The 21,310-nt window shown below is 50.5% G+C and overlaps 2 protein-coding genes across 2 annotated transcripts; one reads left to right on the forward strand and one right to left on the reverse strand.

Moving 5' to 3' along the window:
* Nucleotides 1-396: 396 nt before the first annotated feature.
* LOC119109060 (major facilitator superfamily domain-containing protein 8) lies at nucleotides 397-6,079 on the reverse strand. Its single transcript, XM_037232596.1, has 5 exons — nucleotides 5,630-6,079; nucleotides 4,017-4,191; nucleotides 2,082-2,260; nucleotides 1,026-1,390; nucleotides 397-944 (listed from the first exon to the last, which is right to left on the reverse strand). The coding sequence occupies exons 1-5, from the start codon at nucleotides 6,002-6,004 to the stop codon at nucleotides 428-430; spliced, it is 1,611 nt and encodes a 536-aa protein (XP_037088491.1). The 5' UTR covers nucleotides 6,005-6,079; the 3' UTR covers nucleotides 397-427.
* A 1,353-nt stretch (nucleotides 6,080-7,432) lies between these two features.
* LOC119109061 (uncharacterized) lies at nucleotides 7,433-20,978 on the forward strand. The gene is made up of 5 exons (XM_037232598.1): nucleotides 7,433-7,571; nucleotides 9,108-9,270; nucleotides 9,569-9,654; nucleotides 17,296-17,458; nucleotides 18,130-20,978. Exons 1-5 carry the CDS (start codon nucleotides 7,497-7,499, stop codon nucleotides 18,264-18,266), a joined length of 624 nt encoding a protein of 207 aa, XP_037088493.1. The 5' UTR covers nucleotides 7,433-7,496; the 3' UTR covers nucleotides 18,267-20,978.
* The last annotated feature ends 332 nt before the right edge of the window (nucleotides 20,979-21,310 follow it).

Below are 21,310 nucleotides of genomic sequence, written 5' to 3' on the forward strand. Positions count from 1 at the left end.
CTCCAATGGACAGCACCCCACCCACTCATTGAGGTCGCACGGACACCTTACAATTCTACCCACCTCTCTGATCCTGCTCTTCTGTCCGCAGCCCCCGCACCCTCATCTCTCACTTCAACGCTCCTCCCGCTGCACCTCGCACCCCCGCCCGCTACCTCGGATCCCTGCCCTGTACCCTTGCACCCCTACCCGCTACTCCTGGGTCTTAACCATCTACCGTTACACCCCTGACCGCTGCCCCCACGTCCCTGCTTTTTACCCTTGCACCCCTACCCACCGCCCCCGCGTCCCTGCCCTCTACCCTTGCACCTCACCCGCTACCCCCGCGTCCCTGCCCTCTACCCGCACCCGCTACCCCCGCGTCCCTGCCCTCTACCCGCACCCGCTACCCCCGCGTCCCTGCCCTCTACCCTCGCGCCTGCGCGCGTTAGCCGCGTGCCTTCTCGGTGCCGGCGGTGCCGTAGTCGGTGCCGGCCGACTCTGTCAGCGGGATCTGATCCTCGGTGGCCCCTCTCGGCTTCAGGCGGCGGTACGTCGCCAGCTGCAGCGTCACCGTCAGCAGGCACAGGCCGATCATGGCGCCGTACTGCGCGCGCGGCCCCAGGTACGTGTACAGGTAGATGTTGAGCAGCGGGTAGACTAGCCGGCCCACGTTGGCCGAGCCGTTCACCACGCCCCACATGAAGCTCTGGTTGCCGGCCGGTAGTAGCTTGGAGATGACCGAGTTCACCATGGGCAGCATGAACGGCGTGGCCGTCATCACCAAGCCGAAGCTGATCACCAGCTGCGCCAGGTGCGGCCGCGGCTCGGTGAGGCACCAGGTCTGCGACGGCGGGCAGCCCAGCTGACGGCCCGTGACCGGGTCAAGGTCACGCAGACTTAGCGGCAGGCCCGCCGGCGCCGCTCCCGCCAGGTTCATGGCGTAGGCGAGGCCGCCGCGCGAGCGGTACGACCGCAGCAGCGGCGCCGCGGCGACGGCGCCCGGCGCCAGCGTGGCGTTGGCGGCGGTCGGCGCCGGCGCCGGCCCGGCCAGCGGCGGCGTCGGACCCGCCACCGGGAACATGACCAACGCGCCCAGCAGGTACATAAAGTTGCCGGCGAGCATGATGCCGCGCTCGGGGAAGCGCTTGGCGAGGCGGCCGGACAGCGCGAAGCCGGCCAGCGCCAGCACGCCGTAGAGGGTGAGAATGTTGCCGGCGCGGCGGACGGCGTGCTCCTCCGACCAGCCGTACAGGTCCATCGCCATAGGCGTCATCATGGTGTCCGGAAGCTGCAGCCAGCCGTAGCAGTGGGCGCCCAGCAGGTTGCATATGGCCACTGCCAGGTAATCGGTGACGACCGGCGACTGAGGCGCCTCGTCCGTCTCTCCGCTGACCGGCGGCGCTGTCGCCTGCGGGCACAGCCGGGGTCACAGGTCAAGCTCATCTCAAGGTGAGCACGCACGTTTCAGGTCTTCACAAGAGTGAGAGCGCGTGCCCATATCCGTTTCAACATTAAAAACGACGACAGCTAAGTTCCAGAAACTCAAGTACATGTACAGTTGTAGTTAAACTGACGACACACCAGTTTTCCATCTTAATTTCTTGCTGCTTATTGAGTCCTGCTAATTCTCGTATCCGTTCTGTGACTTTCTTCAAGTGGGTTATATTTTCTAGAGCATTTCTTTATTCTGTCTGTCTGTCGGTCTCTCTGTCTGTCTGTCTGTCTGTCTGTCTGTCTGTCTGTCTGTCTGTCCGTTTGTCCGTCCGTCCGTCCGTCCGTCTGTCTGTCTGTCTGCCTGTCTGCCTATCTGTCTGTCTGTTTGTCTGTCTGTCTGTCTATCTGTCTGTCTGTCTGTCTGTATGTCTGTCTGTCTGTCTGTTTGTCTGTCTGTCTGTCTGTCTGTTTGTCCGTCCGTCCGTCCGTCCGTCCGTCCGTCCGTCCGTCCGTCCGTCCGTCCGTCCGTCCGTCCGTCTCTGTCTGTCTGTCTGTCTGTCTGTCTGTCTGTCTGTCTGTCTGTCTGCCTGTTTGTCCGTCTGTCTCCCTCTCCCCCTTCCTCCCTCTCTCTCTCCTCCCTCCTTCCTCTCTCCACCGGTCCGCACCTCGTTCAGCTTGTCCTCCCGCACAGCGATGTCGTTCTCCTCGTAGTAGACAATGAACAGCACCAGGGCGGTGCCGTACACTACCATGCCGAGCAGGCCGGCCACCGTGTACATGTTGAGGATGTAGCCGCAGATGGTGACGCCCACAGGACCCACGTACGAGATGATCGACATCACACCTGCGGGGTGGGTCAAACACGCGGATAGTGATGGACAAACGGCACAGGTACGAGACGACTGACGTCACGTCTGTCGCGGGGCACCTTCATGTAGCGGATGGTGGTGGGCAAGTGACACGGGTACGAGGGGACCCACATGACGTCTGTCATGCAGCACCTTCACGCAGCGGATAATGATGGATAACTGACACGGGTGCGAGGGGATCCACATGACGTCTGTCATGCAGCACCTTCACGCAGCAGATAGTGATGGATAACTGATACGGGTGGAAGAAAACTATTATCACACACATCTGCGCATTCGGATAATCAATAAACCAAGCAAGCTATCATTCCAAACGAGTCAAGAAAAACTTGATGTTTCGTTGCAACTGGTGCAGATATTATTTGAAAATGAGGAACCTGACATAAATCAGCAGCAACATGCACGTATGCTTCTTAGCACCATCACTAAGTTACCCGCCGTCCGGTTAATGCAAATATTTGCCGTCCCGTGCTTCCCTCCCCAGTTCGTTGACGATGTTTGCTTTCCTAAGAAGCAAATATGTTGACGTCACAACGGACCTGCCGAAAAGAGCGGGAGCCCGCCTTTTGCGATGCCTGCCTTTTGGAACTGTGGATACCCACACAGGGAGCCGCTCAAGCATGGGTCGGTGTATTGCGAAACGAATGCATTGGCGCGCTATTGGATGTTGAAAAACCGTCGTGTAAAAGTATAAAACATAAACCACGTTTCTGAATAACTTGGATTAGCGATGCACGGAAAGGAGACAGTCTATAACGAACTGGGCTGTGGTCTCCAAAGTTTTCCTTTTGAATGCTGGTGCCTATGATAGTTCTTCGTGTTGGGGTGTGGCGTGCAGCCGCATTGTAACATGCGTACCTCTAATTTCGGAATGAAACTTTGCGAAATTTATCACATATAGAGCGGAATGCTGGCGGGGTCAAAGCGTCCAGCCACCTTGATACTTCCCATTTAAGGGTCATGCGACGCGACGCAGGCTGACTCTGAGGGTCTGTTCCAGGACTGGAGAGCATCTGTCTACTCTGTTCCAGGTCTGTGATGAGTGTGGAGGATCGCTGGCATACTACTGCACGGTTGGCTGGCAGGTTATGGGTGAATTTCACTTGGGAGATATCGCACGGTCCCTTGGGCAGGAGCGGCTAAGGGAAGTAGTGGGACGATGTACGCTTTGTTGCGAGGCGATTGGCGGAATTGCGATTCGTTGGAAAACACTGGCTGCATTTTGTCATAACGTTCCTACAACACCTTAATGTGAGTTTGTGGGTCGTCAGGTATCGTGCCAAAGACTTGTAGTTTGAAGAAATATTGAGTTGATATGGGTCACGTTGAATGATCAGGGTGTTCCTGTGAAGGCTGCATGCAAAAGTTTGCTGCCTCGTTAGATTTAGCCAGTGACGACTCCAAATGAGAGTATTGCAAGATGTTTATGCGCGTCAGAGGCCCTAGCCATGTGTGTTTCTTGCGGTTTTTATAACGAGTTGTGACGCATCAAAACGCGACTTACGCCAGACTTGCGTCGCCAAGACACAGGATCTACCGGGCCAGAATACGCTTCCTCTGGTGTAGCGACGAACGGATCAGCTGCCTGTCAGGAGGGTGCCGTTGGCGGCGGCGGTTTAGCGACAGGCGGCTCAGGTTTAGCGACAGGCGGCTCAGCTGCCAGTCAGGAGGGTACCGTTGGCGGCGGCGGCTCAGCTGCCTGTCAGGAGGATGCCGTCGGCGGCAGCTGACCTGGCGCCATCATGTAGGCGATGCTGAGGCAGCCGGCCAGGATGGTCATGGCCGTGCTGCGCTCCTCCCGGGTGGTGGCCGCCGCCACGTGGGTCGTGCCGATCTGGAACTCGGCGCCGAAGAAGCCGATCACGAACCGCGAGACGAGCAGCCAGTAGCCGCCGTATATCGGCGCCTGCAGCCGAACGCGCTCTGTCAGAGGCAGCGCGCTACAGCCATGTCGGAGGCTGTACTCAGGAGCAGTCGCGACGCGCGCTGTGGACATGCGTGCACGCTGAAAATTTGAATGCACGCAGTGATAGCCATCGCAAAGTTGCGAAGCGCGACGGTTTTGGCAAAAGCTATAAGATGATGGTGGTGATGAGGGTTGACCATCAACATCATGCCATCATCTCCATCATCGTCATCACCAGCATGAACAGCATCATCATGCTCTTGTGGATCAAACATGCAGGGTCTGTAATATCCTCCACGCTCTTTCCGGCATGGTTAGTGAGCAGTTCAGCTCCGTCCAGTCTCTGACATGGGGTGTGTTGGAAATTACTGCCCGACCGACCTTACTGCCTAGTGCCCCCCCCCCCCCCCCGTCGTGCCTTAGCCTGTCTATTCAGCGCATACGACCTCGGGAGCGAAAACGATAGAAACAGATCACTTCAACCTCGGAACGGTCGTAAGATCATCGCAAACAGCCTCAAGCTCCAATCATTACTTGAAGCGGGCGCACCAACTTGAAGGTTAAGTCACTCTATAGGGGTGGATTCGAAAAGCTGTTTCTGGGCTATTGCTTGGATAAAAGCGGCCAACGGCAGCTTGTTTCGCGATGTGATTTGGTTAGGTTCACACGCACAACTGGCACAAAATCAATCTTGAATCAATGCGGGCCACCAGAGCGAATCCGCGCAGCCTCATGCTTGCTTTTTCCTGTCTGGAAATAGAAGTAAAAAATATACCAGATCCCATGCTTGACCATAGACTAAGTAGGCATTATTCTTCATCGGCACAGAACTCAGTAAGTCGAAGAGCGACTTGACCGACGCATAATTCAAACCATTAATCTGGCGGACATTGCTTTTCAAGTACAGAAGCCGACCTAGTTGGCGGAGATTTGAGCCCAGATTTACTCGAATGTGACTGCACGCAAAGCAAAGCCGGCAGATGTTTTGAAAACGGGCTATTCCATAACTCGCAAGGAACCCTGAGAACCCAGTCGACGATATGCGGGAGCACTATACAATCGACAGGAAAATATCCTGTGACTCATGGTGCTGCTTCGCCTGGCTCCTGTCAGTTCAACAACGGGTTACAACTGTGACACACTGCATTTGAGTAAAAACTGTATACATCTACTACTTACAAGCACAAATCCAAAATACGACTTAAGCTACAAGACTTGAAAAAAACGAATTTGGAAGCGTGACAACGGTCGACATTGTCTACCTAGTTTCGCTCGGTGGTCAACAAATAACTGGCTAGGACCATTTAAACCGAATCACAGTCTGAAGGAAGTTTGAAATTGCGCTGCTTGTCAGCTGTGACTTCATCGCACAGCCTGTTGTCAGTGGTTTGGCATGGCCACTGAGATCCACAGCGCGCCCAGTCACGCAGCCACCCACATGATAAGCAGTAGACCACATGGCGCAGGATGCCAGGATGAATATGCCCGAGATGATGGTCACTGTCCGGATCGAGAGGTGCTTGAGGACCCATCCCACCAGCAGCGCGTTGATTGGTCGCAGCGCCGGAACGCCAACAATAATCCAGCCAACCAGCGTCTTGGACGCGTTCGGATCCAGCGACTGGAGGTAAGGCCACGTCGGCGGCATCACCATGGCAACCACAGAGAAGTAGACAAGAGTCTTGAGGTAGATGATGAATAGGGCTGTCTTGCGTCGCTGCCTCTCAGGCCAAGTCTCCAGGTGGCTGGTGGGGAACGTATTCTTGTTTGGTCTGCTCTCCTTCCATTTCTTCAGCTTCACGATCACAGACATGCTGGTTGAGCTGGCAGCACCGACTAGCAGCGCCCCGGGTGAAAGAGAGTGACAAAATGTGCGCCTGTCCACCTCGGGAACGCTACAGAGGCGTCTCCGGCGGGCCCATCCGAAGACAGGGGCAGACGCCGAAAACAAGGTCAATGAGTGATTGTGAACTTGATGCTGTGCAGGTCCCCTCGTTTTGTCTGCTGATGAGCTCTATTCTGTTCAGCTGCGCATATCGAACACACTGCGTGAGCCTCCTTATTTCGTGGTCCGGAGACGCCCCTGTTTGCGGCGGTAATCAAGGGCAGCTGGGCGAGGAGTATGCACACTTGTCTAATGGGACCGGCCAGGCAAGTGGACAAATGTCCCCGCCGTGAACGAGTGCGTGTCGGGGAATGACAGAGAATGAGTCGGCGTTGACAAAGGAGAAAGGAAAACACGGTTTGACGTAAATCACACAAACGCTGCCGTGCCAAGCTGTTCTGAGATCGTATAACATTTACGTCACCTTCATGGTAATATACATATTTTTACAGTGCGATCATCAGTTGTCATTCATGGAATGAGCCCAACCTACAGCTATTTGGGGATCTCACCGCAAGGTTCTTTGTGCAATGCGAGTACCAAGTCACAAAAAATGCCCGAAAACGCTAGAGACAGCAAACTACCTTATTTTCGGAACCGTGGTCGTCGTCTGTGACGTTTTAATGGAACTCAGCCAACGCTGTCCGCTTATCAGTGACGTCACGGCCAATCAGGGAAACCAGCTAGGACAGGTATACGTGTCGTCCCAATTGCGTCACGGGTGGCAACATTTGTGGTAATGGCTTTCCGCGCATCCAGTACCTTCGAAGCGCGTATGTAATCAACTCGATCCGCAAGTTGTGCTCAATGGCCGGAACTCGTCGGCCAATTTCGCAGGCCATCATCCTTTTTCTGACCCTTTTTCAGCGAAATGATGTCAGTATGGTTGCATCGGTGCACAGACAGGAAGGCATTGAGCGTGTGAAGCCTTCACAGGCGCCTGCGGGAGCCATGCATCACACAGTGCGGGAGCCTGGCATCTGCATGGGCGCCGGACGACCGCCACTATCGGATGGCTGCCCGACGGTGCGGCCGCCGTGACCTAAGCATCGACCGGCGACCCGCCAGCTCTTTATCATACCTCGACACAATGGCTGCGCACCGCCAGAACGTATTCGCGTCGGTACGGGTCTCATTGAGGGGCACTTTCGCCGCGGGACCGGCGGTATGCGCGCGCCCACTGCCGTGTACTCGGTGCGCCAAATATGCCCAGGCTTCGACCAACGACGCCTCGGCGCCCGAAGAGTGCGAGGGAGACGCCTCGGGCGCTGTCGTCATGGCAACGGATCAACAGCGCGAGGCGGGGCGGCGGTCGGCGGCGCCAACGCAGTGTTGTGTTATCCACGGTCGCCTGGGGTGACAGCGGACCGACCGTGTGCGTGGCAAGAACAGGCAGCCGGACACACGCTGAGCCGACATCATGGCGTGCATGAGCACTTGCTGCTGCTGCTTCACCACCTACCAGGGCAGCATCATAATCGGCGTGTTGACACTGGTAAACGCCTCGAGGGGTGTGCGGCGGGCTCGCGCTCGGACGCCGTCGTGGCGATGGGGAGGGGGAGGCTCGAGGGATGTTCCGGACCCGTTGGTGGTTCCCTGGATGGCGTGGGCGTAAAACCAGTCAAATTAAACGGAATGTTCCACATTTGTATGGGGTCTTGAAGTAAAATAGCTATCTTGAAGACTACACGGTGTGGTTCACGTTCTCCCTTCTTAAGACCTAAACCCCTCTAGTTTCTGAGTTACATGCCCGCGAATATGTGCAGGCTTTTTCGGGGAGATGGTTTCAATGTCACCCAGGTATCCGTGACCTCATAATGACGTCATTCAAATCCTGTCGTTTCATTAGCCATGCAGCGATCAAGTCCAGTACAAGTATAATTGTCCAGTCGTTCATATCCGGCGTTCGTGAGTACGATTTCGAGATGCAACGGCCGTCAGTTGTCTCTCAATCAATGTTGTGGAAGGTACGATGACGTAATCAAACAATGACGTATTGAGCATATTTCCTAAACGGGTGTTGTCTGGTGCAGTCTTTTCCACCAAAAAGTATGCCAATTATCGCGACTGAGCTTATTTTATTGTTTGATACTTCCTTACATATGTCCAGATGCAAAACATTGCCTTTAAGCAATGATCGCATAAGAAGATGGCTCACATGTTTTTGTTTTGTTTGTTGTACCGGGTGGCCGGCACATTCCGGAGCAATGCATGATCTAATGAATATAATTGCGGCTTCCGCGTGAGGAGGTATAGTTGACGCGATATTTTCATGAAGACCATAAGCCATTTACTTGCCATGTCCTCGTTCTGATCGTACTGAAACCATATCTCAGAGTGCCCCTTTCCTAAACAATTGTGGGCGGTTTTGTCCGTTTAGCGCTTCATAACACCTCGAATATGCGGAAAAGGTTGCGTGCTAGGGTGGGTGGCCACGGGCGTAGTTTCGCAAAATGAGCGCGCGCGCGCGTGTGTGTGTGTGTGTTTGTGTGTGTGTGGGGGGGAAGGGGGTCTAAGCCGAATGAGTGGGGGGAGAGGCTGAAGCCCCCAACTGAAAAGTAAATTACACTCCTGCGGGTGGTTGAAAGACATTTATAATTACGTTTACGTTATAACGATGCGCATTACCCAATACATTTTGTCGACCAAATCCTTGATTGATTCGTCCGCTGTCCAGCTTTAGTTGCATTTTTACGAAAATGGCTTCGCTGTGTAATCATGACGTTGACGTCAGCTGGTCCTCCATCGGTCCTAGCGTCACCTGTCCCCTATCAGTCCTGGCGTCAGCTGGTCCTCCATCGGTCCTGACATCAGCTGGTCCTCCATCGGTGCTGACGCCAGCCAGACCTTCATCGGTCCTGAGGTCAGGTGGTTGGCTCCATCGGTTCGGACGTCCCTCGCTGCCTAGCTGCCGCTCTCTCAATTGTGTTTTACATTTTCCCGCCATTCTCCACCGAGCTCGTGACCTCAGCTACCCGCCCCTCTCCCGCGCCGCTCGGTGTGACGGTGACGTCAGCCGGTTCTTCACCAGCTGCCCAACATCGCCGGCATTGGCATACTGTCACACCTGCTGAACGTCTGGACGGCGGTGGAGTCGGACGTGCATACATGGGCACTCAACGTCACCGGCTCGCTGCAACAGAGCAGCGTCCAGATCGCCGGCGTCTCGGACTTCGTCAACAGCGCCGCCACAGGTCAGACCAGTGACGTCAATCCATCACGCGTGACGTCACCGGTAGACTGTGGGGTGCTTAGGTCCAGATCGCCGGCGTCTCTGACTTCGTCAACGGCACCGCCACAGGTCAGACCAGTGACGTCAGTCCATCACGCGTGACGTCACCGGTAGACTGTGGGGTGCTTAGACATGACGTCCTTGTTGGCATATCATCTGCACTGTGATGGTCGTTTGCCGTCGCACTCTAACGTTTGCAGATGTGATCATCGTTATGGGCGTCATGCTGTTTGTTTCACCTGGGATCATCTCGTTGACAGACATGCACACCGTATGCGTAGTGCTGCTCATCTACTGCGTCATCACCAGCGCGTCGTGCCTGATGGTCATCACAGGCACTCATCAGGTCAGTACCTGAGGGCAGCAGCTTGGCAAACCTCCGAATGGGAAGAGAACTCTAGTCAAGGCGGCCAGCGCCCACGCAGAGGCACATACTCCGAGGTATGTTACGTCGGAAGTGGGTAATGTGCTCCCTGCTTCGGCAAACATCAGGTGTTCTGAACCCGATCTGGTGCTGTTTAGCTCATGTTTACCTAGGTCATGGAGATGGATGATAAACGCTGAAATGAGCCATTAGGGGAGGGATCACAATTATCAAAAACCGTGGGTAAGTTGCAAATTGAATGGGTGGCCACCCATTGGATGACGCAGTAGATGGGTGGTCACAATGGGTGGAACACCACTTCATTGCGATTTTTTCGTCCTTATGTGATACCAGTGGTTTGATTTTTTGCCCCCGCCTTGATCTGGTTGAAGTTCCCTTTAATGAGCTTTGGCCGCTATTCACGCCAGCTGTGATCACCACACATCGCACATCTACATCAGGGCCTGCCGTGAAAAGTCAGTAAATAAATGTGAGGGCAACTTTTCATGACGTATAAAAGGGCAAAATAGACATCCTTTGGTTCAGGCAGGCCTCAGAAAATGAAAAAGCCGACTTCCCACCTGAAGCATGTTTTTTTTCGTGGATCACTTAAGGGATGATATTGAACATTTATCAGAAAGTGAAAGAGCCATGACTTCCCTGACCCCTCACATCAGTTCCATACGTCCATGAAGAAATGCCACCCTCCTCCCAAAATAGGCATATCGCATCATTTAAGGTCAATTATTCCCATTCGACCCTACGGTGACGATGCCAACATTGCTAGCATTGGGACGGGTGAGCCCACCGGGCTACCCAGGCAATGACGTTCCGGCGCCTGGGCTCGAGCGATTTTAGTTCGTATCAGTCATGCGATGCACATGCTCCTCTGCAGTTCTCCAGAATCATGAGCGGTGCGTGCATGCCGCATGCTACGAGTTTTTCATCGATCAAGTTTCCAGGATGCGACCCAATCCAGTCAAACGATCTTAAATGTACTCCGCTCTTCGATCCTGTCCTTCCAAAATTCCAGATATAATTCGGTCCGACGTGTAAGGGAAAACGGTCACCCTACACAATCCGTATAAATCTAGTACATTTCAGTAAGGTCCAACATAAAACTTCAAAGCTTGCAAATATGGCCATATCAGCTCTTCTCAAGTTCGGGATTTTGATTTCGCTTAAGTCTGCAGTCTTTTACAACAATTTCATACATGCCTTTCTTCAAATCAACATAAAAGCTCAGTGCGCATGATAATTAACCGACCTTCTCAGAGCATCAGAAAACAGTGCGTCACGCATCACAAAAGTCGTCATGCCTCGGCTGTCATGGATAAGAACATTGATTCCTGAGTCAAATACGCCATTTGCACCCGAAAGCCTCCATTTGGCACGGCTGGGGAAGGCGTGGCCATAGCCTTTACGAATTTGTCTTCGATCCGTGTCCGCTGCCGGCTGTTGAACTTTGCCCGCCGTTAAACGCTCTGTCGGTACCCCGCGTCGCCTGGTAAATGGAAGTGCTGTGTCCTCAGCAGAGCAAGCTCGGGTGACAAAAGCTCGTGCTGCAGCGTATTGATCCAGTTGCAAAGCCCAAAGCACATGCAACCTTGTCATTGCATCCAAGATCAATGGGTAATAAGCTCCAATCCTTTGTCTAGCCCGCCGCCCCGAAGTTCTCCAACTGACAAAAAGAACGGAAACTTGTGGTGAGGTGGGAAAGGTTTCGTGACGTACTTTACGGTTGACGTTCGTATTTTCTATGTCTTTATTCTTTCTGTTTCTACGTGATCATTTTCTATGTGTGTGTCCGACATTTTATCTGGCTGGCTATGTCATGGTACCAAAACTAATTTAGAATGACAACCCACTTTACCTGTCACATTGATATAATATCCATGTTTAAAGATATTAATTATCATAATTATGGCATGAAAATCAGACATTTCCCTTCAGTCTCTGTATCTAACGTTTTTTAGTGGGAGACGGACTACCTACCGCAAATTTTCAAGCATGGATGACTTCATCAGCGGTGGGTATCCTCAAAATTACATGTTTTTCCGATTTCAGAAAATTGGGCTTCGACACTTAGCAAACACGAATGAGGGTGTAAGTTCGCAATGATATCTTAAAAAAGGAAATTCATTTGAGCGAAATGCGATCTTATCTGGTGTCAGAAGTACACCTCTTACCATGTGACGTTGCCGTCTGTGAGACATTAGACTTTTCTCCTGTCGTCACTGAGCATTCCTCGGCTCATATAGAACATCCAAGTGTTTATACATATACTTGGATGTTATATATTGGCCGAGGAGTATTATATATATATATATATATATATATATATATATATATATATATATATATATATATATCTCTCTCTCTCTCTCTCTCTCTCTCTCTCTCCTCTCTCTCTCTCTCTCTCTCTCTCTCTCTCTATCTATATATCTATATATCTATATTAAGCGATTTTTATATATACATTTATACATACATATATATATATATATATATATATATATATATATATATATATATATCATACGCGTGTTCATTCATACCGAAATTCCTCCTCTCAAATTGTTAAGGTGCCTTCCTGAACAGGTACTAAAAACTTGTACTCTGGAAGTTCATTCCTGCGGGCCTGATGGACAAATGTATTGCCTAATTGAAGGTGGTGCGATGGGCTCTCTTCTTGGACCTTTATTCGCTTATTTCTGCATGGGACATGTAGAAGCCGATGCGCCACAAAGGTGATGTCATAAGACCGAGCATTTACTGTTGTTATGAAGGCGGCTTGTCTGTGGAGGTTATTGACAATGACTAACTAGAGCGTCTCAAAAATATCTTTGAAGAACAGTTTGGTCCGAAGTTAACATAAGAATAAAGCGTTGAAAATATAATACCCTTTATTGACGTGACTGTTGATGGGCAAGGACAGCGATTAAGAACGACTGCATACCGAAAGCAAACTAACAACGGACGGTGCTTAAATGCTGGCAGTGAGTGTCCTCTACGCCACAAAATTAGCGTCATAAGTTCATTTCACAGAGACGCATTGAAGCATTGCTCTGATTGGTCATGATTGCATCCGGCATTGGTACGAATCAAACTGATGTTGGTGAACAACGGTAATTCAAATTCCGACGTTGGAAACGAAATACAGCGCCACATGACAAGAAACTTTGACAACAAAACAAAACAAAAGCCAAAACAAGACGAAAAAAGCTCTACGAGAAATTATCTCTGGACATATAGAAGGCAAGAACGACAACAAAATAGACATTATCATCCATTTTCACAATATAAAAACCTCTAACTTTCTATCAGCAGCATCCCAGACAAACCCAACAAACTAAAATACACCAGTGTAGTGTATCCATTCCAATGCAACATCGAAGGCTGCCAACTTCGTTTCATACACTACATTGGTGTAACTACGACACCCTCACGACGCCTGACAACGCACTCGCGTGACGCAGCACATGCGACACGAACAGGACACGACATTGGCACGGAGCACATGCGACACGAACAGGACACGACATTGGCACGGAGCACATGCGACACGAACAGGACACGACATTGGCATGACAACAGCTGACGGGCGGCACTGACATGTTTCAGACATGCAGTAACAGATGACGCTTTCAAGTTTTGGAAAGCATATGTGTTAACGAACTCTCTCCAGTCCTACACTGACAAATACATTGTTGCACGACCTTAGAGTTTCAAATGGCGGGCTGTGGATATACAGATGTGATCCCAGCGATGTGTTCGTGACTTGTAACGTTTTCACTAGGGGGGATTTTATGTGTAAAAGCAATGAGAGGATTTTGTTTTACTTCAATTGGACATGCTTCATTTCGCTTCTCCGTGCTAAAAAATGTTCCAGGTAGTAAGGCACAATTTTCATCCTTCAAAACTCAAAATTATTTCTTATACTAAATCGAGCTCAGATGCTGTTAATGGGCCGATGAGCGCTAAGAGATAGCGGGAAAAGAGTTAAATGTCTCACAGGTGACAACGTCACATCGTGAGTAGTGTGCTTCAGACACCAGACATAGATTGCATTTCTCACAGCTGAAAAAAAAATTGTTTAAGATGTCAGTGCAAACGTCCACTGCCATTCGTGCTTGCAAAATATTAAAGCCCAATTTTTCTGGAATCGGAAGAACGTCGAGATTTTAAACATCCACACGCCCTACTGAAAGGATCAAAATTTGAAGGTCTGCAATGGGCAGCTCCCCCCCCCCCAAAGTTAGATGCATGAAAATATATTATATGTTTGTATATATATATATATATATATATATATATATATGTATATATATATATATATATATATATATATATATATATATATATATATATATATATATATATATATATATACATGTGCTCCATTGAAAATGACAGCATATTTGGCATTTAATTCCTTGTTAGATAATGGTCCACTTCTCCTCTCCGAATTAGTCGTTTCCCATCATCGGAAAACTATTAAGAACGGTGCTACATTATTTCGTAACTTTTCATTAATCTTGCCAAATCATCAAACAACCAAGGCGCAACTACACATTACAAATGCGAAACATTCGTGATCACGTCGGCTCAAAATTACATTGCTGTTTTTCCCTTTCCCAGAATTGATCATTTGGTTTTATGAACAAGCTAATATCATGCACATTACTAATGGGCACATGGTATAAGGACAAACACTGGTTAAGCCTTTACCAGGCTTGGTCGCCCCCCCCCCCATTTTACGGTCTGTTTCTAGGTGCCAGAGGCTGCCTATCCCACCACCACAGTGTGCCTCGTATATCCATCCGTCAGTTGATTGCTGGATCTTCGTCCCGGGTACAAACAGGTTCCAGCACTTTGAGCTTCACTTTTTGCATAGATTTAGCCAGTGTGGTGGTATTTTCCACCAATTCGCATCAAAATAGAATCCTTACAGGAGCTAATGCCACACACCGCTGTGGTGCACCGTCCTGGAGGCACATCGTCATCCGTCTTGATGGCGTATCTGTAGTGTGGGAGATGTGCAAGTTTGGTCCACGCACTTAGTCGCCGATAAGGTGTTTGAACTCGTAGACAACGTTGACTATTTTCAGCAGTGAGTAATTTGTTGACAGGCTACTCTGGTTTGTAATCAGTTCTATCGAACCTGAGTGTGAAGATCCGACAAGTTTCCATCGATCCTTATTATCAAGGACCGTATCGGACCTTACAACCTGTCAACAAATAACTCGTTACACATGAACAACGTAAAGCAGGACAAATATCAAACGTCGTGTGTGGCTGCCATGAAGGTAAAGCTGAAATCGTCTAGCATATACAAGGTATACCATATATTTAGAAATATACGTGGTTCATCGCAACGGAAATGGCTGTACATGAATAGTATCCAGGCATTCGCTCTCGGTGCCTAATTCCAATAGCAGCTTCGAAATGACAGCCAGGAACCGAATATATGGATAAAACACCTGTTCCATCCATAGTTACCGGTTAAGACAGATATTTAGGACAAGATGTAGGCCGAGATTCGTGCGGAGACTTCGATGCACCACAACAATTTTCATCGCTTTAGTTATTAAGTTTTAAGTCGCCTCAACTGCCCTGGCTTTTTGCTATTTCAAGCGCTCTTAACACCAAATAGAATGCAACACCAATCATCAGACCTTTCATAATAGGATGAACATGGACATGAATAGCACCATGAACAGGACCAAGGCTGCCAATGACGAAATTTGGAAAAAAAAGCGATGTTCGTATTTAGCCTGTGCTGACGGCACACCCAAGCGTCCATTCCATCGGCATGTAACCCGACCGTCAGGTCGGAAAACGCCCAGTTACAGCCGCCGTTTTCACAATAGGACTCTCACAAGGCACCAGCCGCGCATCCCATTTGTATCTGAGGGGCAGGGCTTTATTCCTCATGTAAAAACTTCAACCAATATTGAAGCGATCGGCAACTTTATGCTAGAAGCGCTTTGTTCCCGCTTCTTAGGGCAACGTTCCACATCTGAAGATAGTGAGGCAAGCATCAGAATCATTGGTACAAGTACGAGTGCAAAGTACAAAGGACTGCTCTTGACAACAAATTTGCTCTTTTTAGTAGCTATGGTCCTCAATACGTCATCGTTTGATTGCGTCGTGTAACGCTGGTATGATGTCAGAATAGCTGCCAAACTGGCCGCGCTCAATCGCCACCGAAGCGGATGGGATGACTCACTTGTAGTGCCTTAACTTGTCGAGAGGCGTCGTGCTAATCGGTACGTTGTCTGCATGAACCCAATATCGCCATCTGGATGTGGTTTGGCACTTTATCAAAGTAAATCGACTCCCAGTCTTATGTTCGTCATAACTCGTACCACTGCCCAAGTTCTGCCCTGTCTTATAAAGTTCCGTATTACACCACTGCCCTGCGTTCTTTAGCACCAAACTCGATCCGTGTTCGGAGCCTGCACATAACGCATCACCTTGGTCCAGGGCCAAGCCAACTGACGTGCGTTGATGTCAGAAACCGTGCTAACATACGCAAAACACGAATAATTCGATGACAATATCTTTCGTGGACTTGAACACTACATGGACAACAAGGTAGCAGTAGTCGTGTGACGTTTCTAGGACATCATGCATGCCCGTGTGACCTTCAAAAGTCAGCACCAAATAGCATGCCCAAGTTCACGGACGTGAAGCTCAGTAAAACAATCTTAAGTCTCAAAAATGGCAGGGCTGTGAACTGCACTGAATGACAATTGAAATGGTTTCCTCAGTTCAAAACGCCAAACAAATGTCGGACACTCCCCTTAAACTACCTTTTTAGAACGCAGCTCATACGTTCTGGAGATTCAGACGGTGCCGGCAACATTGGTGACCGGTGACAGGTGCTCAACGGACGGCGTCCTGTACTGGGTACGTTGGCCCGTATTCCGTGAGTTGAAACCGGTGCATACCAGTAACGGAACTAGCCAAACGAGGTCAGTTATACGTCAGCAACCACACATTTCACCTAGCACAGGCGTCATACCAGCGTCAGGTTATCACACCAGTCCTTTGCATCATTGGTGGCCGGCGGCCAGACCTGATAAATCCTGGGTGTCGCCTCAGGGCTCCCACCATTGGTGGCCGGCGGCCAGGCCTGATGTGTCCTGGGTGTCGCATCAGGGCTCCCACCATTGGTGACCGGCGGCCAGACCTGATGTGTCCTGGGTGTCGCCTCAGGGCTCCCACCATTGGTGACCGACGGCCAGACCTGATGTGTCCTGGGTGTCGCATCAGGGCTCCCACCATTGGTGACCGGCGGCCAAACCTGATGTGTCCTGGGTGTCGCCTCAGGGCTCCCACCATTGGTGACCGGCGGCCAGACCTGATGTGTCCTGGGTGTCGCATCAGGGCTCCCACCATTGGTGACCGGCGGCCAGACCTGATGGGTCCTGGGTGTCGCCTCGGGGCTCCCACCATTGGTGACCGGCGGCCAGACCTGATGTGTCCTGGGTGTCGCATCAGGGCTCCCACCATTGGTGACCGGCGGCCAGACCTGATGTGTCCTGGGTGTCGCATCAGGGCTCCCACCATTGGTGACCGGCGGCCAGACCTGATGAGTCCTGGGTGTCGCTTCAGGCCTCCCGCTGCATGCTGCTGCCCTGGCTGACCGTCACGCTGCTCCGCCTAGTTGCCTGCATCGTCGGCGTCATTATGTACCTGTACATAGTCTGCAACATCGATGACGGCGTCGTCGTGAACCAGCTCCTCGGCTTCGGCATCATCGAGGTCCCGGAAATAGGTGGGTGCGGCTCTCGTTTGCCCTAGCGTGTAGGCGAGCCTCGGCTCCCATTTTCAGCCGAATCCATGCGGCAGTGGCGTCGCGACACCATGAATCTCGCGTCTCCATTCGGTCCCTGGTCGGGCCCCGGTCCCAGGGCGATTCCGTGCTGATCGTCTGGCAACTGTTGCCAACGGCGGCTTTGATCCGAGTCCGAGATCCGAGTGGAACTTTTGGCAAAAAGCCAGAAGTATGCCATTCGTCAACAAGTTCAATTGTTTCATATATCATTTACTGATATAGCATCCATATCTAGCGTGTGTTGTACTGGGCACTAAATGGCCGCAGAAGGCGGAGCGCCCGAGATCCCCAACAAACATGGTGTATTTGTAATCGGCTGGAGGCATATGCATAAATTGCACTCGTTGACATTTTTAAAACGACAAATGTGCTATAATATGGGCACTGCACGGAACTGCACTGCACTGCCTTGAATACTGTGGCTGAAGAGGGAGAGGTAGGAATGTTGGATAGCTCCCACCTTCCACTTAGCATAGACCAGTCGCTTCCGTGACTTCTAGCCCCGTTTCTGTGTCCAGCTTCCGTGACTTCATGCCTACCTTCCGTTTCGTGTCGAGTTTCCGTGACTTCGTATCTAGCCTCTAGATCATGTGATACGTTTTATGTTACAGTTTTCTCATCCTACTTCTGGCTGTGTGTGTTCAGCCACTACCACCATCTGCAGCAGCTGGAGGAGCAGGTCTACCCGATGGGCGAGGAAGAGCCCGTGGAGGTCCTTCCACCAGTCGACAGCGACGAGAAGTTCTGAAGTTAGAAAAAAGCTGGCACGGTGACCACCAGATCATCCCTGCAGTATTTTTGAAAGCCGCGAATCTTTCCACCAATCATGTGGAGCGTATTTTGATTTTTTTACACGGGCGCGGGCGCATATTCTGCATTTTATGCCGGAGAAACATTCTACCAATGCACACAAACAGGAAACATCTGAACGGCAGCGACTGATGCAACTCAGTAGAAACTGACGTTAGCTTTAATACACACTATCATCATGCGTATAATTATACTGTGACTGCCGTCGGAACGTAGTGTGGGAATGTCTAGTAGCATCCGACGCCGAAGAGGATCGGGAATTTTGAAAAGCATGTAACGATTTGGGTTTGAAGAGGAACCTCTTAAGCAAAGACGATTTACAGTGCAGCATTAGGTACTTACGTTTCGGTACCGAATGGTGACATCTGTGCCTATATATCTCCCCGTCGTTCTGTCGACAGATGATGCGGTGTCCTAGATGTACACGATTATGGGACCACTGTATTTCTATGACCTTAGATTGGCCCTTGATCACACCAAATGATGGTTTATAACCGGCGCGTATACCAGTATGCTATGAATGGCACCGCGACCCTTTCCACACTGAGGCAATGTATATGATTGTAATGATAAAAGACGCTCAATCCCGATATTTCTACCTCTTTAGTTCGGTTTGACCCAATCATTGGCTGCTCTCAACGGCGTTCAACGTTGCTAGTTTGGTTCAGGTTTGCGAGAAACGTTCCTGGCTGTTTTGAACCCGGCTCCAGCACGTTTACGTTTTTGGAAAACAAGGTCTTGTAAGGCCCTTGCCCTAATGATGTGAGATAAAGGTTCCTCAGTACGGATAATTAAAGCACGATATATTTCCTCCAGCTTTGTATCCCCTGGATTTTTGACAGGCACCACATGCCTGCCCACAATCTTTCTTACTCCTTGTTAACACGCAACACAATATTTGTCCCAAACACTCACGTACAAACATTGGCATACACTGGACTATAATGTGATTACACCCAAGGCGAAGAGGTCACAGCAGCGCTTAGCTGCACGCAATGATACTGACCCGTGTCAAATCAGCCTGTTAGAGATAGTGCATCCTCACACGTGCCGGTAAATCAGTAAAACGTACTCGCGCATCGTCGTGCATGTACGACAATCTTTATCACCCTTGGGCTTCGCTGTTCAGAACATTTTTGCCGCATTTTTCCGTGAACCGCTGTTTATGCTGCTCGCCTCTGTAAGCTTGTATTGCATTCGTTCTGTTTGAAAGAATTGTTCTAAGAGCACCCGAAATACTTCGAAGGAAGGGCTACCTTGTTTTCTTCGCTGCAAGTGGACATATCTTTTAGCTTGGAATGTCACGATATTTGCAACATATGGGAAGATTGGATGACCAAATAGCACGGCGCTCGTGTGAGGCCTGATTCGGGTGGGTCTAACGCATCGGTATACAGTAGGTGATGTCATGCTCGAAAAGGCACGCACGGGCTCGCAGTTGAAAAAGTAGTGCAGTCATGTATAATTTTCTCCACAGTACTTGTATGCTGGTACTTCCATACCGTGTATCACGTGCGAGAATCGTTTATTGGGTATATACCTATGAAAGATCTGTACTTGACGTGACTCTAGCTGGGTGGAGGCACACCGGCGGTAAGCGATTTCGAGGTCCCTTGCCTATGTCTCCCGGGCCCGTCCCTCGGTCTCGTAACCGGCCTCGAGTACCCCTATCTTACATAGTTGTCGCTAGATGTCGTTGCTCGTGGCAAACTATGGATTAAGCTACGCCTGAGCCGAAGGCTCTCGTGCATTCTCATTGACAAAGACATTCAGCTATTTGTGCGTATCACACAGACAACGCAGGAAGCCGAACTGTTGACTTGGAGAGGAACACTGTGAGACGATCATCAGGCGGTTTCAATAGCGTCACAATGTCCTATAATTGCACAAAGCAAGTTATCACTTGCCTCCAGTGCAACATGACATCAATGCTAGCTGGCAGGAGTCTGCAATTCTCTGGGAGGGCATAGAGCCTAAAAATTTGCACCCTTTTATTGCAATGTCCAAGCAATCCCGAAACTCGCAAGAATGCAATGCAAACCACAAAGCTTACGTGCGTTGAAGCGGTGGCCACGTATTGCAAACATGGACCCCGAAATTGCTTCGACCTGACCCACCCGTGGCGTCGTAATATTTACATCGCAAACATGAACCATTTCAATATCACCTATGACCTTTTCACGAAGGATCCCGGCATGAAGTATCTCAAGACATTTCAAAAAAGTTCTTAGATGCTTAAGGAGACACAATCTCCTCGCCTTCGCGTAATGGTACATATGCACAATTCTGATCAATTTCTATCAAATGCAAGGTCTGTTTCGATGGCTTAGGTGTTCAGAGCGCATACCATCCGATTCGCCCATCCGTGTCCAGGTCGGTTCAGTCGCTTGCATTTTCCACGGACTGGGATGGCTCGCGGCCGGTGGCAGCGGCCGCCCTGAAGGTCAGATGACGTCAGAGGGGACGGCAAGACAGACCACGCCGAAGACCGCGGCACGTTAAGCTTTCGTTGTAAAATTCTCCTTTTGACGCGGAAGTTAACGATCGGATGGAGCGCGCGGGGTGGGTCAGCACTCGCGCAACAATCCCCACTTAGCGTGGGCGTGGATCTAAAGAATTTAGCCGACGAAAGGGTTCGGACTTAATCTTTAAAAAAAAAACAGGAAAAGCTCGCCGGCCGCAATGTGATGCAAGTGACGGACAGTTTGGTGCAATCTTTGGCATAAACATATCCGGATTGTGTAGTACGTTTCGTGATCGCGATGTTTTTCTTCAGGAAATGTGTTATCAAAATGCGGTCGATATTGATGTACAATGCGAACACCGCGTTGGCTGCATCCTCCATTTTCCGTACCCGTCTTTGTGGCCTGACACCGACGATTGTTATTATTTCCACTCTGGCCTTTGATGTTGCCCTTCGAACCAGGTGTGGTCGGCGACGCTGAACTTCGAATCCCGTGTTGCCGACCGCGTCTAGTCCGG

The sequence above is a fragment of the Pollicipes pollicipes genome, unplaced genomic scaffold, assembly GCF_011947565.3.
Source record: "Pollicipes pollicipes isolate AB1234 unplaced genomic scaffold, Ppol_2.1 Scaffold_7229;HRSCAF=8576_pilon_pilon_pilon, whole genome shotgun sequence".
NCBI lineage: Eukaryota > Metazoa > Arthropoda > Thecostraca > Pollicipedomorpha > Pollicipedidae > Pollicipes > Pollicipes pollicipes.

Coding starts and splice junctions, on each gene's coding strand:
- LOC119109060 (XM_037232596.1), bottom strand. CDS start 6,004: ATGTCTGTGATCGTGAAGCTGAAGAAATGGAAGGAGAGCAGACCAAAC. Junction 2,261..4,016: donor CGCCTACATGATGGCGCCAG/GTCAGCTGCCGC, acceptor CCCACCCCGCAG/GTGTGATGTCGATCATCTCG. Junction 1,391..2,081: donor GGGAGGACAAGCTGAACGAG/GTGCGGACCGGT, acceptor CTGTGCCCGCAG/GCGACAGCGCCGCCGGTCAG.
- LOC119109061 (XM_037232598.1), top strand. CDS start 7,497: ATGGCGTGCATGAGCACTTGCTGCTGCTGCTTCACCACCTACCAGGGC. Junction 9,271..9,568: donor CGTCAACAGCGCCGCCACAG/GTCAGACCAGTG, acceptor TCTCGTTGACAG/ACATGCACACCGTATGCGTA. Junction 9,655..17,295: donor TCATCACAGGCACTCATCAG/GTCAGTACCTGA, acceptor GTGTCGCTTCAG/GCCTCCCGCTGCATGCTGCT.